This window comes from Syngnathus acus, chromosome 5 (genome assembly GCF_901709675.1).
Source record: "Syngnathus acus chromosome 5, fSynAcu1.2, whole genome shotgun sequence".
Lineage (NCBI taxonomy): Eukaryota > Metazoa > Chordata > Actinopteri > Syngnathiformes > Syngnathidae > Syngnathus > Syngnathus acus.
In genome coordinates, this window is record NC_051091.1 from 6,379,914 (window position 1) to 6,397,521 (window position 17,608).

The window sequence follows — 17,608 nt, forward strand, 5'->3', positions numbered from 1 at the left end:
AACGTCAACTGTTTCATTATTCTAATGTGGCACATGTGAATTCTGCAGCAAATAATGTCTTGGCAAATATAGCCAATTTGTCCACATGAGAGAGGAGCCCAGATATGGCGTCAAATGAAATAATAAACATTTGCACAGAATGCATATGATTGATGTGCGTGAGGTGCATTTCAGCCTTCAGTGATGTCCCTATCATTATGCCACCATTTATAACACCAGGACTGGAGAGTAGTTAGAAACACACTTAAGCACTATTAGGCATTGCATCACCTGAACTGTGTGTTGCGGCTCCAAGTCACGAGTCACGACAAGGGGCAAGGGTGTTTTTATTCTTTTCCAACTTCCCTCACACACAGAGCCCGTCTCCTCTACATTCACTCCCCTCCTTTCCTCTTCCCGAACACAATATGCTCATCGCTGTGGTGCCTTTAAGAGCAGTAGGAGCAATCAACGCTAACAATAAAATACATCCAACCTAGTTAAGAAATGACCAGAAAAAAATCACCATGATGACGATTGTGAACACACAGAAAGATAATAAATAAATGAAACATCACTGAAATATCTATGAGCCCGTTGAGACTCTCACGTGTACAAAATGAGCTCTTACCTGTTTGTTGATCTGAGTGCACGCTGGTGTCCCCGAAAGCACCGTAGCTTGCAAGTGTCCAGACGTGCATTGGTGTCTCTTTGCATCCTTAGTTAAAATATTTAAATGTGCAAATTCAGTGTAGCTCAACAAATCGATCCTTTGCGAACAAAAGGCATTCGCAGCAGAACAGTTTGCAGCGTCCATCCAGAAGCCGCCAGCCGCTCGTAGATGCTTGCCTGGAAATAGCGGACAAACCGTTTAAAAACGTTTTTAACTATTAACAGTTCCACGTGTGACTCTGTTGGTTTGCATAGCACCGCAATGGCCCAAACTATTAAGTATCCATATCCAATCACAGGACGCGTAAATGTCACGTTCAAGGTGAGGGCCATACTGACGCAACTCGTGATCTGATTGGCTCTCGCACTTATCAATTTGCCCGTTCACCTACAGTGAGTGCACAGGTACCTGCATTGTTGATTCTCAAGACCAAGGTAGATTTCATACAGCCTGGCAACATAAGATAGCTGAATTGTGAATGGATAAGAACAACAGCACTGGAAGGAGCATAATATGACACGTATACACACTTTCAGTGTGTTAGCGTTTTATTCCGCAAATAATGACACAGTTCACTTTAATATACATTCAAGTCAGCTATACAATACAATGATGGAGAAGAGTTTCTATGACATCCTGTTGCACTGGCCCAGGCGCCTTGCTTATGTCATCCATTTGGTCTGACTTACTGTACTGTACATATTAGTGATTTGGAATCATTGGTCATATTGGATAGTCTGTTCAACCCAGCATATGATTGTTATGTTCAATAGCTCACATGACAGCTACCCTTGATTCTGCTGCTTCATTTGAATCGGTGACACGATTATAAATTGAGACGTTGTCGGTTCTGTGCAACTGAATAATACATTTCTCCATCAAAGTTTGTAATTAAACTGCAATTAAGTCCCCATGGTGACCTACCGGAGTCACATGGGGTGGGTACAGGTAAACACTTTAATACTGCATTTTGGCATCATGGAAGTCCATGCAACACATTTCATTCTTTGATAAGGCGCTGAGATGATGACTGCATTGGGTTCAATTGTTCGGGTTCTTCTGTAAGGCTGTCTTCAGTTTTCACGCTCAAGGCTCTGTTTTCATGCTCAGTGCGAGGCGTCGTCAAAATGTGCACAGTGGCAGGCTAGACTGGGTTTTGGTATTTTCGGCCAAATAGATAAATAAATAAATAAATAAATAAATAAATAAAGTATTTTGCAATGTTCTGGGTATGAACACAGCCGATTTTAAAAACGCCAAATAATAGTAAAGTTGATCATGTTATTAGTAAGTCCTATATACAGGAAAACATTGAAGTTCAAAACTCAAGATGCACTATTTTTTTTCTGACTGAGCGCAGCTGCACCATCAACAAAAAGAGCCCTCAGTGTAAAGACAGGTTCGAGCTATCTAATGGTATTAAGCAGCAAAGGTTATGAAATGTAAGAATAGGAAATCTTCTTAGTTAAAAAGTTTGCTAAAAATATCAGATTTATGAATTTCCTCCATTTTTCTTATTCTATTTTTTTATAGATATATAAATGATTAGTGCTCTTTAGAAATATTTCCACTTTCTACATTGGTCATACATTAGAGAAAGACATTGGTTCAAACGACACTGACTCTCTGAACAAATCAACACAGACTTCACTGGTCATGGAAATAGACACCAATTATTTTTGTTTTCCCCAGTACAACAACATTACATCACACATGAGGCAAAGCGGCAGCAGTCTGGCCGGGTGGGCGCAGACACAACCGTCCTGCCCCAAGTGTCCATGAGCAAGTCATAGAATCAAGCACACTCAGAAAAAAAGGTGACTTTAGGGTTACAATGGAATGGAGTGTGACCTTGAACGCTTTAGAAAACACCTTACGGTGCACACAGAAATGGAATTTTTGACCTGCCAGGATGAGAATGGAACAATAAAGTGACCACCAGTACATCCAATAACGCATGGTGAGGAGGCAGGGGGTTAATGTAATCCATTGGGTGTGAATGGCGACATCCTGTCGAGGCTGATAACAGCCTCGCAGTCCTCCAAGTCACACACGGAGTCGGTGGCGTTGTCATTGTTGACAGTGAGCTGTGAGATCCTGTCAAAAGTCTCCTCACATTCCACTACATTGGGGATCATGTTGACATAGGCGTTGGCGATCTCCTTGTGGAACGTGGTGTCTTGGTTGTAGGAGACCAGCTCGTTGCTGATGTTCACAATTTCTACGGGCGTGCTGGAGCAGAAGTGGCGACAGCCCAACAAGTTGGCGAAAGCTTTCCTGAACTCGGCGTTGAATGCGTAAATGATGGGGTTCAAAGATGAGTTGGTCCAGCCGAACCACACGAATACGTCAAAGGTGGTCTCGCTGACACATGGCAGGCCCGCGTTTTGGTCTGAGGGCACCTTGTCGCAGAAGGGAACCATGCAGTTGAGGACGAAGAAGGGCAACCAGCAGCACACAAAGACACCCATAATCACCGAAAGAGTTTTCAACACTTTGGTTTCTCGCTTAATGGAGGTTTTTAAAGTGTTGTGGTGTTGGCACTCGAATCTGTTCGTCCGACAACTTTGCGCGTGTTCCGCAGCTCTCTCCAGAGAAGCTATTCTCCGAATTTGGATTTGGGCAATCCGGTATATTCGCGTGTAAGTCACAATCATAATTGCCACAGGGATGTAGAAACTAATCAAAGACGAGGAGATGGCGTATTCTCGGCTCAGGCTGGAGTCACAGTTCTCCTCCGTCTGCAGGCGACCTACAGAGGCGTTGCCAGTCCTGGCCACGCCCCCGCTGGCTTTGTGCCAGTTGAGCTGGACCGGTATGAATGAAATGAGCAGCGACAACGTCCAAGTGATGCTAATCATGACGAACGCAACACTCTGAGTCATTTTCCTCTCGTAGCGAAATGGACTCGAGATGGCCCAGTATCTGTCCACGCTGATGATGCAAAGGTTAAGGATGGAGGCGGTGGAGCACATGATGTCAAAAGCCACCCAGATATTGCAGAAAGTGCCAAACGGCCAGTATCCTGCCACCTCCGCCACAGCCTTCCAGGGCATCACCAGCACAGCCACGAACAAATCCGACAGAGCCAGGGACACAATAAAGATGTTGGTCACTTTTGTCCGCAGGTGGCGTGAGCGCAAAACCGCGGAGCACACCAATATGTTCCCCAGCAGGGTCCACAAGATGAGGAGGAAAAGCAAACACCCTGTCACGGTGCGCAAAACCACGCCGTCCCTCTCGCCGTCGCTGGTCGCCTCGGACTCTGTGCCGTTCCACATGGTCTCCCTGAGCGGCACCGGTGCGAGGTCAGTCCCTTGCACCGACGACAGATACTTGGCTGGGATTTCCATGTGCGCAGCCTCACGTCAAAAAAACAAACAAACAAAAAAAAAAGGACGGCCACGCTCATTCACATCGCAACGTAGCCACAGTGTGCTGCGCGCGACGCGTCAGCAGTGACGGAAAAGCGCGTTGAAGTGAGCGCCTGGCGCACAGCTCAATGTCTGGAACTCAGCACGCATCGGCGAGTTCATTTTGCAGCATTGCCGGACACAATGCCTTTACCCAGCCACCCACCCACTCACTCATACTGCGTGAGGAGAAATTCCCACAGTGCATCCACTAACCACTGTCAGGTGCGTCACGCCCCTTTTGGGTGTAGTACGCACTGCGTTAGAAAAGGGGTGTGGGGAAACCTACAACCTTTCGAGGGTTTTCTCAGAAAATGTGTGCTTTGGCTCAATAAAGGAAGGAAAACAACACGAAAGAACTGTCCATGGTGCTACGCTTGGAACAGTTTCATTTGAGTGCACAGCGTGTTATTTGGTTGGAGGTTTGTAGTCATTTCTTATACTGCACTCTCACTGTGTCACGTATGATTATGTATATGCTGAATATGTTGAAGACAGCTGTGGTCAAATTGACCCAACTAATTTAACCCAACTTCCTGGGTTGGTCCAATTTTCAATCTAGCTGTTTTAAGGGTAAACATTAACATTTATTGTGGACATTTATTCTGCTCCATCAGGATTTACAATCCAGTAACTGCAGTTAGAATACAATACCACTATTATAGGTGTGTGCATTATTCAACATTTCCTCCTGGCAATAACACATTTCGTGTTTTAATTCAATTAAGTTAGACATTCTACAAGAACTTTTAGGGGTGATATTTTACTGAAACCCAGAGCTTGGTATAAATTGTTTCTCGAGCAGTGTGCCTCTGCATGGTGCCTCAAGATGTTACAAATGTTACCCTAATGGATGTACACTACAACTGAAATGGCAATTTGTGTTTCAGAACATACTCGAACACAGAAAAACAAAAGTGTGCAGCGCGCGGATGAAGGACAATATAACAATACAACAACTGCAAAGAAAGAATTCCCACAATCGGTTCATCACTTAGAACTGTCAGGTGCACCACCTCTCCTTTGTGTGAAGTGTTAGGCACTGCGCTGGAAAGGAGATGTGAGGAACGCTGCAACATTTTCAGAGTTTACTCTTTCACACAAGGACACCCCCCCCCTCCTCCTCACCCACAAACAAAACAAACACTTGAAGCTTATTTCCACTTGAGGTGAGTGTCTAACCCCTCCGGCATGTATCACCGTGCACACATCCATGCAGTGACAGGAGTGATAGAATCGGGTGCAGGATAGTTAATAACAAAAGTAAACAACGGAATAGAGCAGATACACTTGACAATGATGAAACAATTCAGAAAAAGAGCACACCTTCCAACGTGCCATGTGAGATCATCAGGTGTGCCACAAGTAAGCATCCAATTTGGTAATTTAATTTGTATAAAATAAAACATTTTATTTATTGATTGATTTATTTGGTTTCTTTGTGCCTCAGCCCCTAACAGGTTGGAAGAGACTGTCATACACATGCAGGAAACACGGTGAGACTTGTCTAGAGCTGTCCATGGTGCTGAAATTGACATTATGCCTCCAGTACTTCTGTGCCGCAATGTGCTCAGCGTCTGGACGGGAGGTCAACAGGCATTTTTGTGTGCGCGCGCTGGCGCCATACCCGCAGGTGAGTCACATCCACAGTCCACACACAATGACGCGCTGCGTCGTCCGCACGTTTACGCCATAGCAGCCAACAAGTCACCAGCTTGGCCACGTCACTGCTATTTTTAGCCCCCCTCTGTGTGCTTGTCATATCGGTCTGACACTACGTCAAAATAATCCCCTGGACACCCAATGTCAAATTCTCTGGAGTAATCTAATCTCGGATGTCTGGTCAAGAGGCAGTGCAGCAAACATTCAGGAAAACAGTTTGTGAAAAGTGAAAATGTGAATGATAGAGGTTGTGAACCGAACGTCAAATCACACTAAAGTAGCCTACTTATCGTCTGAAAAGGTTCAAGCCTATTTTTTCTCTGAGTTACATTACCTGGCAATTGATATTATTTATTTTTTTACTGTATAAGCGTTTGTATTCCAATATCGAAAAACTTTGACATCGAAAAAAATGCTCTGTAGGAAAAAAACCGTACACAACAAATCATCTCGCAGTGAAAAAACATTGCATTGATTATTTTGTACAATACTTGTCTTGGTGTTATGAATTTGTTTTCTCCATTGCCCAATTGTATTATGAATTTTAGTGCCCAATTTATTTGCATGCACGCTTTATTTAGTTGGACGAATTGAACGCCAACTACAACAAGCCTAAATAAGTGGCGCCCTCGTGTGGTGGTTTTGTTTACTAAGAATTGAAACCTCAGAGACCCGAGACTTAGTCGACAACTTTGTATGACCAAAACCTAATATTTATTTCGTCACTACCGTAAAAACAATTTCACTTGAGCACCAGTTCATGTGACTTCCACAAAGATCCCGTCTCAATGTTGAAATGATGATTTTGAACACAAGCAATATATTCACTGAAAAACAAAATTTACCTACATGTTGGCACTTACTGAGATGATGGTAGGTAGCACCTGAGTGAGAACTTTCACCGGACATCAATTCATCTACTATATACATCGCAAAAGTGTGTTAGCCCACAAATTTCCGGCTAAGTATCCAGAAGTAAGACACCGAATGGTGTGTGAATTAACGGTCCGTTGTCCTTTCTTGGCAATATATATATACACATCACGTGGTGAACAGAATTAGAATTGTAAATTTTGACTACTTTAAAGACAGAATAAACTTTAACCCCTCAGCTTCTGTGCTTTCTCGGATACTGCATTCATATTTCAAATGATGTCAACATTTTTAGAAGACCCTGCAGTTGGTTCTGAGCTGAGATTTGAACTTTGCTCCATAAAACCTCTACCATAATAAATGAGAACATCATCCATAAATAATATACATATTTGAAATGCATATCACTACGGGTCAATGCGTGCACAATCATTCATGTATAAAATAGTGCTATTAAACCATTTTTTCTGGTACGTTGACGCTTTGAGAATACAATCAGGTGTACGTACGTGTCACATAGCATAGGATTTAATCAAAAGCCTACTGCAGTGTGACAAACAAACACATGAGCCCTTTTGTGAATTAATTTGGGAATTGTTATTCTTCGGAAATATTTTTTTTTTGCCACGATTTCCTTTCAAGACTGGTGAATCATGAACCATGCTGGGAAACACTCAGTAGGGAAGCATTATCATGTATTGTCCAACTTGAGCTTTTCCGTCAGACGCGCCGGAAGACTTCAAATAGAGAAGCGACCGAGTGCATGCGATAGAAAAGGTTTAAAGGAACCGCAAAATTGAGAGTTGTAGTCCATGTACTGAAACCGAAGGCCTCCTGTTCCAACCCATTTTCGTACTGCGGCCGACAGCCAAAGGCGGGGAGGATCCACAGCTGGGGGGGAAAAAAACAAGAACAAAAACAACGGACATGTATTTAGTATTCAGCTCTCTCTGCCAAAGGATGAATAATAATATTTTTTCCTTCAGCCAATGTTACATACACCAGCAAATTTAGAACAACCAACACTGCTTTTCCCTATGCAGAACAAAAAAAAGTTGCCAGTGAAAACATCCACTCTGCTAGAAGTAACAAAACACCTGGATGGGGGAAAAAAAAAAAGGGCAAATTTTCGAGTTCGAGGAATTGTTAAATGAACAGCAAGGCACATCTATAGTTTGAGCTGCAAAACAAAGAAAGCCTTTCATTGAGATGCAGCTCAACATAGGGAAACTGATATCTTGGCTCAGTCAGATAGCATCGAAATTCACCATAAGCGTGCTGACGCATTTATTCTTCCAGAGCTTGATTCACTCTGTAGTGTCCAAATGTCCGTTCAGAGTTCATATCGGCCGATAACTGTCGAGATATCTGTTACCATTTGGCAGAGCCAGCTGCTTGTCCTCATATGATTTTTTTTTTTTTTGCTACGTAGAGTGAACTCATGAATAATGGCTGCTCAGCCCTGGCAAACTTACGAACAAAGAACTATGTTGAAGTGAGTTGAGGAATGTTTTTTAAGACAAAAATACTGCTTTGGCGCCATCTTGGTTTCACATCACAACATAGGATACATACAGTAGCAATCTCAAAGTGATCGGAAGTGCTTCTTACCGAGATGTTGCACATAATTAAGAAGATGGCGATGTTCTTCAGGATTTGCCTCTTGACATTTGGAGCGTCGGCTACTTGGTTTCCAAAAGTCTGTGGCACCTCCGCTAATTTGTACACTTGTCCGCTCTCTTCCTGCTCGTTCTCCATGGCGACGCAAGCCCGCTCCGGTGTGTCGTAGGCTCGGTTGAAGATGCCATCGTAAGGTGGGGCCAAAGAGGACGTCACTGAGAAGATTTCAGACGAAGCCACTAATTCGGGGTCACCCCGCCCGGTGTCGTCCTGCCGGCGGTAGAGGGATTCTACGATGAAGAGGTTCTGGATGCACTTCTCTAATACCACAAGCAAAGAATAGACCAAATTGGTCCAGCGATACGGCGGACTGCTGTCGGCTCCCAGCACGGCTACGATGCTGCACCAGGACATGAACCAGGAGCCGATAGAGGATCCAAAAAGCAGTTCTGTGTCCAGCTGTCTGGAGGGGTTCTTCGAGGTGTCCGGTGCCATGCGATCCGCTCGGTATATGAGCAAACCCGAAGCGCAGGCGGCACACATAAACGCCAGCATGATGATGCCGTAGATGTAGAACATGGAAATGGCCGAGCGCCGAGTTGGAACGGAACCTTCCATGTGTGTTATGTAAACCACCAGAATCCCGATGGTACTGGCCAGGGCGACTAGACCCAAAACGGGGCCCAAGGTCAAACCTTGGGTTTTGGTAGCTAGTCGTTTCTGATTCGAAGAAAGGTCAATGTTCCTTCCAATGTTCTTCCACATGACAAAGAGCATGGCGGAGACAAAGATGTGGTATTCGATGTTGAAGGGATACAGATAGTAGAGGCTGCTGGAGAACATGGAGCAAGTGCTGGTGGTGCAGTTACAGTGAGGCTCGGTGTGAACTGAAAAGTCAAACGCATACATAATGATTTCGGGATGGCGACACAGAATTAAAACACGCATATTAATCATGAACATAATCATCTCTAGTCATTCTCGTTGGTTCTGGTAAGGCACGGATGTCATGTTACCGGATTCAACATTAATTGTTCGGAGTACACTTCATTTTTTGTTTAATTTCCTCCTCAATTATCGTTTATTTTTTTATTTTTATCAGTTATGTTTTAATGATAGCATAACAATCCTACCTAGGCAGAGGCAGAGATGATTAAAATTCTTCTCATATTTCTTCATTAAAATAAAGCAAAATGACAAGCTTATTTATGACTGATGCTGATGAGGGCAGGGAGTGAAATTGAGCTTGATCTCATAATTATCAGAAAGGAGACGTGCTTAGATATAAAAGTGAGCCAAATTCCCGCTTTGCCAAGCCATGGTTATTACTCCCACAAATAAGTTCCTTCTTTTATTTGCCCCTCCCAAACTTTCAACTACATGTTCCTTAACTACCCCGCAATGGTTGCATCCCTACCCTCGCTAAAGATCCTCCTCACAAACTCAGCTATGTGTCCCCAGCGACCGCAATCCCCCCCCCCACCCGAGGGTCACCCCAACAGCCCTGCACCCTTTAATTAAAAAGCGAACAACAGTCAGGCTGACAGTCAGCCGGATATGAGGAGGAGTAGCTAAACCCCACAACCCCTCGGCTTAGATGTATCAGTTACTGTAATTGCAGCACCCTTGGGAGTAAGCAGCCTGGGATAAAGCCGTGTGAGGTCAAGCAGCGGGTGGGGGGCTGCCAAGGAGGGTGGCCCTGGCCGAAGTGTGTTGTAAAGCCTTGGGAGGGAGCCTCAGCACTAACAGTGCGTCTCCTGAAACCTAATCAAGTGACTTTGGACACGAACAAGTCCTGCAGGGTTGGCGAGCTCACCTGCCTCCCCTTTTTTTTTTTTGCTTCCACTCACACTCTCAATTGAACTATTGTACTGTTCATCTGTCAGGGGTGTCGAACTTTGGCCTGCGGGCAAAATATGGCCCGCAATATAATTGTATTTGGCCCGCAAAGACAAATTGTGCATCGACTTTGTGTCAATAATAAAATTGCAAATTGTCTTCACTTTAAAAAAAAATAGAGATGTAATTTTTATTACCATTCATCTTTTTTTACAAGTCTCCGATTTCAAAACTAGTTATCAGTTTACCGTGTAGCCTACACAGTATATAATATGGGTTCATACATTTATTTGGGTTATAATTGGAAACTATGACTACGATGCAGCCTGCGACAAAAATGAGTTTGACACCCCTGATCTATGGTACAAGCCAACAATCAAGCCTTACCTATAGTGAGGTTTCCATAGCCCAGGGCAGAGAGCCTTCTATTATGGTTGTTCAAGAAGTGCTCGGCTTCCGACATCACACCATTGGCCCAGAGTAGGAGGTTGGTAAAGACTGCATGGATGACACCAAATCTGCGGGGGGCAAAGTGTTGATAACAAAGTTCATGACGAGATGGATGATCAGCGACAAGACGGCAGCTAGAATGTCACGTGCTATCATAAACATACCTCTCTAATGTTTCAAAACGCTTGACGACATCCTTGATGTGAAACCAGAGAAAGTGCACCTATTCAAAACCACAAAGAGAAAATATGATCCAAACTGCAAAGAGCACATTATGATGAGACCTAGTATTCGGTTAAGTTCCACTGGGACGTATTATTGTTTCAAACTTACCTGGGCTATAGTGTGGCTCGCATGGATGACAGGATATACCCCAAGAATGGCCGACACACAAGCTTGATACCCAACATAATATCCGATTCGGAACACGTCCATAATCATTGAGAGAAGTGCAAGAAGAGTCAAGCCGCCTTTGGGAAAATCAGAAATGACGTCAGTGTCTCATGCCACTGCAGTCAGTATATGCATCCAAATTATGAAAAATACTGAACAGAAAATTCTTGCATTCCTGGCTTTGACAAAATAGTTACTTTTTTCAGCTTTCGCAGAATACTATGAATAGTTATTGCAGAGAAGTCAAATCAACTATGATTGAGACCAACCGGAGAGCGATTTTGAGAAGCAAGATATTTCCGACCTTGTTTTCAAAAAAATGTCTGCTGCAAGAATGAATCATGAAAAAACGATGATCAAAAAATACCAGCTCCTAGCATTTCCAAAATCTAATGGCATTCCAGTGTAGGCTTGTTGTAAAACTCACCTCTGATCCAGCACGTGGTGGCATGGACGTCTTTCTCAGTACGAGTATTCTTGTGTCGGGTCCGCACCAGCATGTACCACAACATCCAGACGAGTTGGAGGATCATGAGGCAGGTGACGAAGGACAGCAGGTGGTCTTCTTTGACAGAAGGGCTGTGGTGGGCCAGGGCCAGCATGAGCGCCGCTCCAATCAGGAGCAAATTGGTCCCGTATTGTCCACTCAGGATCTCCGCGTTCTTCCTCGGATAATCTTGGGCCAAATTCAGCTTCAGCTTGGTCCAGATCTTTTTCTCGTTCTCCGAGCTGGACGACGAAGAGGAGCTGTTGCAGTATTTGTTCAGACACATGACATCCAAGCTGTTGGGTTCTACCGTGGTGGGAGACATGGTTCTAAAGAACGTGGGCAAATGGGTCAAAGAGTCAAAGAAACTGAAGGTGTGTCTGAAGGGCTCCCGGGTGCACTCTTGTAATAGAGTCTGAATATTTTCACCTCCTCTACACTTGACTATTTCTGCCAACTTTCACTTTTGCACCACTACATTTCCTACCTGTCCAAAGTGAGACATGATGGAATTTACGATGGAAGCGCCTACTGCCTACACATTTGCAGCAGCAGATGCTGACAAAGATAACTGCAGTTATCATGAGTTTGTTTGGGGCATAAAGTCAAGGCCAGCCTAACATGCGCAAAGCTAACGTCGCTCATTAACCGAGAGCAAACGCACCACTGAAAAAGGCTAAAATAAATAAAAATTCAATTAAAATAAAGAAAACAATCAAATTTGTAACGACTAGCTTTAATTTTTTCAACTTTTACATCCACTTCCAAATTAAGTACATTTAATATTACAAAAGTGACTTTTGAATAAAAAAACCTTTTAAATAGACCAGCTATTCATATTTCTTGCTCGAATAAAATTCCACCAGGTAATCTTAACTTCTACCACAGTTACTTTGTCAATATATCGCCTTAACGAACTTAATACAAGACTCTAAAAACTGCCACTTGCCAATGCGGTATATCCTAAAAAAAAAAAAAAAGGCTTTAAAACTGGAAACGGTCTTGTCGCGCGTGTCGAACCCTGATCACAATCACGCAATTATCCACAAAGTTCGAATGATGTACACATCCGGCTATTGACTGCATCTGTTTTCTCAAGAGTTTGCAGCAACCGCCCCATGTGACGATCAGGTTCTACACGAGATCATTGCTGTTGAGGAGTTCCAAAAGAGCATCAAACTGCTAAGACCCTGTTCAGCTCCGGTTGCAAGCGAGTCTGTGATGGTCATGGTGGGAGTTCGCAAGGCTTTCAAGATGAGGGGCGGGGGGCTAAAGATCATATGGGTGGGCTTGTACCAATGTCCGAGAGGATAAGTATTTGACTTCAACGGGGGTGGGGGATTAAATTAGTCAAACAAAAGGTGGGTGAAGTTGAGACGTGATTAGTGGGGCGTGAACTTTAGTGGGATATTCAGTGCCTTTCGTGGGTACGCTTCATAATTTGTTCCGTTTACCGCAGTTCGAGAGATCTGATTTAAAAGGCATCCAATGTAGCGCAAAAGTGATGATTGCTTATTGAGGTAATTTTTTTTAAACACCCGGGACAATAAACATATGCGTCATTTGGCCAACGCGTGACCGCATGCGTCATTGCGCACGTCCGTCCATTAGCTTCCCTGCGGAGGAGCTCCGTGTCACACTGCTGTTTACGTGGTTGCTGTTTGTTGCATAATTTGTTCTAAGTCAACTTTGTTTTCTTACCTTGAGCTCCTACCAATTTCTCAGCAAAAATAAATAAATAATGGCAGCATGCTCTGATGTGGTTTCCAAGAAGCGCGTTCCCAGTGACTCTGATTGATTAACTTATTCATTACCATTTGTCGCCCTCAAGGGAGGAGGGTGGCGGTAGGGGGACTTACAAACACAGACGACAGTCCGATTATTGTCAACTAACTTAAATGAACCACTGATTATGTCTGAACATGTTGATGACATTTTCAAATGATTAGATTAGTTCGTTTGTATTCAAGCTTGCAAGTCACAGTATTTAATACATAAAGATTTTGCAATACCAAATGAAAAAAGGGGGAGAGATTTAAAACACAGTGGCTGATCACTAAAAGTGATTAAAATAGAGATGGCGCTAAATGAGTAAAAAAGTGGTATGTTTATTAAAAGAACAAAAATACACTTAATGGAGCATTAACATTCTTAAAACACAAACTGTATATTTGACGTAAAAAAAAAGTAGTCTTCAAATCATGATGGTCATATAGAATAAAAAGGAACAATTACTGGATTCCATCAAGCTGCTTTGGTCGAATGTTCCAGGAGTCCACCTTTGTGCATTGCTGGTACACAAGAAAAAAGTGGAATTGATTTTAGTTGAACGCATAAATGTGCTTTTCCAACTAAGGTTGTATAAAATGCTCATTTTAGCATTAACCTATCAGTGTTGTACAAAGTTTGGAACACAAAGATTCATTTGAACGCTCGACACGTTGTATCTCGGCTTTAGCTTTATCATAGCATTAGCAAACAGCTGCTCAACTCCACAGGAGACACCCGCACGTCAGCAATATTAACATTCATTTTTTTAGAAACAGCTGTCTGGTGTTTGGATACATGTGTTCCTGGGATTTAGAGTACAAAACAAACACAAATGGGTAAAAAGGAGAGGTGAATTGATATTCCACCCCTGGAAAATATGGTGACTGATGTTATCACACTAAGCAAAGGTAATAAAGTCCTTCAATAATTGCACTGGCGCTCCTCCGCCAGTCAATGAGAAATGGAATTGACTTAAGCCAACAGGTCCTGAATACAAATTGACTGCAGCAAATATTCATGTGAGAACAAAACAAACAACGTCAAGGAACGTAAGCACAGTAATAATATCAAGCACGGAGCTCATGTGAGGGAACAAAAATAATATAAATATCTCAGGTGATTGATCCATAGTTGCCTCAGAAATAACGCAATCATGCTTTTCACAAAACTGCTTTAATGTGATGACAGTTAACTAAGCAAGAGTTAAGATGTGCAGCCCAAATGAAACAACAGTCTTGAAGTTCTTCAATCAGTTCACGTGATTTACGGAAACGCAAAAGTTTCCTCAAGGTTATAAGACTCTAAGTATATTTGCATTTGGGAAAGTTGGGAGTTAATCCATGGAGCTGAGGTGGATGAAGAAGCAACGTGAGAGGACTTAATTTCTGAGAGAACTGTCGTGATGAGATTTGGAACAAAGATGTAAAAATGAAAAACAATTTGGTCACTAAGGTAGAAACAAACAAATCTTACTTGACATGTTCATCCAAGCATAGAAATCAGCATGACCACACCCATGAACTGCGTGAGGAGGATGAGCGGAGTGAAGAAGGACCAGACTGGCCATAGCGCAATGTTAAAGCTGCAAAGAAATGTTTAAATATTAGCAACTTAAAAGAGAAATTGCTCATTATTTGTCTGCCTCATGTAGCCAACAAACAAATGTTGGGACTGAATCAATAGGGCCTCCTGCTGGTTACTGTCTAGTATTACACACACAATTTTAAATTTTAAATTTCGTTGTACATGTGTGACAATGACAATAAAGATCTATTCTATTAATGTATAAGTGTTTTTGTTGAATATACCTGCACGACGCGGCAATAAATGCAGCAGTGGTGATGGGAGGGATTGCAGGGTACTCTTGGTCATAGTGCACGATTCCTCGGAACCACTCCAAATACCCAATACAGAACATGGCCAGGCACAGGCTAATGGCAAGGAGCAGCAGGCCCACGTTAAACCACCAACTAAAAAAAAAAAACACAGTTTCACATCATCATCAAGCAGAATACTTTAGACGTGAATGGGAGTCTTGATGGGATTTTTTTTTTCTCTCTGACATTTTAGTCTCTCACTCAGAACTCATTCACCTCTTGATGTCATCATTGGCAATGATGTTGTGAAAGAAATCCGCATAATAGGTGACGCCTATGGCTGCCACAACCCAGAAGACGGAGTGCTTGTTGATTGGAGGGACAGGTCGGACATCTTTTTCTTCTGAATCTGAAATATATTTGAAAAAATCTTTACCATTTAACCATTTATTTTCAATTTTGTACACTGATTCCAAGGTGGCCTTAAAATACATTTTTGCTGAAAGATTTCTTACTGCTTTGGGAAGTACTTATCTTTATTTGACATTGATTAAGTGGATTAAACATATCATGGGCAGCTGTTGGCTGCTGAAAAGGCGAGCACCACGCTGCACTGCTCACAAAGAACTCAGTGGCCTCTAAAGGAAGTCAGTCTCCGTATTAAATGAAAGCGATCCCTTTTGGCTCGCCTCTTGTACAAGGTAAGACTATGCCAATGTGTTTTGTCAGTACCACTTGATAGGTGCAAATTGTCATACTGATTTTTGATAACGATGCCACTGACGCTTATCAAACCTGGATTTGAAAGAATGCACAGACAATTCGTAACTAAAATAGTAACATTTCTATTCAAAACACTCCAATGAATAAAGATGATTAAGTTCCTGTGGAAAATAGTGTGAGCATGATTTTTTGTTCGAATTTCTAATGTGTCAAGGTCAGCTTTGTAAAGATTGCTCTTGTTTTGATTTCTGAATGTGCATATGTGATTCTGACCCTCAGTACAAGGACACTTTGAGCGCTATACAACCCAAGGCCACAATCTTGACATTTTCCTTTATCGTGTATTATGCATATAATATACAGTGGATCCCCGATAGGGACTGCAAAGGCCTGTGGATAATAAAAATAATGATGAATGTGGCCTTGTTGCAGCTTTCCATTTTCTTTATGCGGCCCTTGGAAGAAAAACTTGGGCATTGATAGAAAGATGGCCACAGAATGGAAAAGTGATCCTATGAGCATGGTTACAAAGTTGACAGTGTTTGCTCTGTCAAAATAATCAAGAATTGCTGGACTTGAGCCAGTGACAGTCACAAAGGCAATATTGTTCACTAGTAGAAAGACTCACTCAACTTTGGCAATGTCATATATGGTGCTGGTTCTATAAACACCACAACACGTCACACAAGCCCTTATGCGTACTTTGATGACCCACCAGTTTTATTTTTTTACTATATAAACAGAAGCATTACTCACCATAACAGTAACTCGGGCTAAAGAGTACACACTTAGCCGTAAAGAAAAAAAAGAGACAGAACAAGTAGCGAGAATCTCAACATTTCCACTCACATTTCTTGTCTTCGTCGGGCGACGAAGCTCCCGTCTGCATGAGTAACTCGGCATTTTTTTGGAATCTTTTTCTCAGCGTTGCGAATTCACTGTCATTCAGCATCTTGCACAGCGATCCTCGGAAGCAAACGACTTCCTGTTTACGTCGCGCTTCGTGACGTCACTGAAAGCGACTATTGTAGTTTTTGTTTTCCGAAAAGGAGCGAAGAAAATCGGAAATTCAAATTTTGAAATGTAATATCTGTTTTTAATATACATTTTGAAAAATGTATTTTTAGTAGATAAGCTCTCAATCTCCATGACTCTAGATATATTGTATTGTAAAAACAGCTGTCATCTGCCAGCTTTCAACGTTGCAAAAAGATACAGCACTATAGTTGTCATAATTTTGTAACTGTTTTTTTTTCTGGGAAGAACCTTAAGTTATTTGATGTTAATTCTGTAACTCTGTATTTTTCTGGGAAGAACCTAAAGTTATTTGATGTTAAATCTGGTGGAAAATAATTGTGTAGACATGTGGAAAATATCTTAGCACCCTTTTAAATGAGCACCACAAATAGCACCTACATATGGCCATGTTTAACAGTTAGAAAACCCTGCAAGGTAAATAATATGCAGCAACATGAACACTTAAGGTGTGGAAAACATCAGTTTACTGCTAAATATATAATCACAGCAATAGCAGCATTAAATAAGATTTGTATTGCAACTAGGTAAGCCTAACATTGAATTTTCTTGGTTATTCAGTACAATACACTATACTCCACCCTGGGCCAGAAAATACAACTTTAATACTGTCACACTTGACAGCTCCGCTAATACCCCTTAGTATGCAATATACAATTTCAGATAAGCAGAACAATGAATGAGCATCAGTGTTAGAGCAGCTGGGATTAGCAAAGCTTCATAAAGCATATTTCCTGCTGTAGCTACCTGTGTGTGTTTCTGTGCGAGTGTGTGCACGCAAGTGTGAAGGCTGCTCATTCCAGCAGTGGAAAATCGGACTGCATCAAAAATTCACCTTACGCTTCCACCATCTTCTATGGAGCTTCTGTGTTGC

The 17,608-nt window shown here is 42.4% G+C and overlaps 3 protein-coding genes across 3 annotated transcripts; all 3 read right to left on the minus strand.

Annotated features, from left to right (window-relative positions):
* Positions 1 to 1,182: 1,182 nt before the first annotated feature.
* drd5a (dopamine receptor D5a) lies at positions 1,183 to 4,271 on the minus strand. Its single transcript, XM_037252677.1, has one exon. It carries the CDS (start codon positions 4,003 to 4,005, stop codon positions 2,629 to 2,631), a length of 1,377 nt encoding a protein of 458 aa, XP_037108572.1. The 5' UTR covers positions 4,006 to 4,271; the 3' UTR covers positions 1,183 to 2,628.
* Positions 4,272 to 6,448: 2,177 nt separating this feature from the next.
* Positions 6,449 to 12,776, minus strand: otop1 (otopetrin 1). The gene is made up of 6 exons (XM_037252375.1): positions 11,330 to 12,776; positions 10,843 to 10,979; positions 10,674 to 10,732; positions 10,447 to 10,577; positions 8,212 to 9,107; positions 6,449 to 7,491 (listed from the first exon to the last, which is right to left on the minus strand). Exons 1-6 carry the CDS (start codon positions 11,712 to 11,714, stop codon positions 7,321 to 7,323), a joined length of 1,779 nt encoding a protein of 592 aa, XP_037108270.1. The 5' UTR covers positions 11,715 to 12,776; the 3' UTR covers positions 6,449 to 7,320.
* Positions 12,777 to 13,901: 1,125 nt separating this feature from the next.
* tmem128 (transmembrane protein 128) lies at positions 13,902 to 16,697 on the minus strand. Its single transcript, XM_037252376.1, has 5 exons — positions 16,549 to 16,697; positions 15,253 to 15,385; positions 14,968 to 15,129; positions 14,633 to 14,741; positions 13,902 to 14,553 (listed from the first exon to the last, which is right to left on the minus strand). Exons 1-4 carry the CDS (start codon positions 16,649 to 16,651, stop codon positions 14,642 to 14,644), a joined length of 498 nt encoding a protein of 165 aa, XP_037108271.1. The 5' UTR covers positions 16,652 to 16,697; the 3' UTR covers positions 13,902 to 14,553; positions 14,633 to 14,641.
* Positions 16,698 to 17,608: the final 911 nt, after the last annotated feature.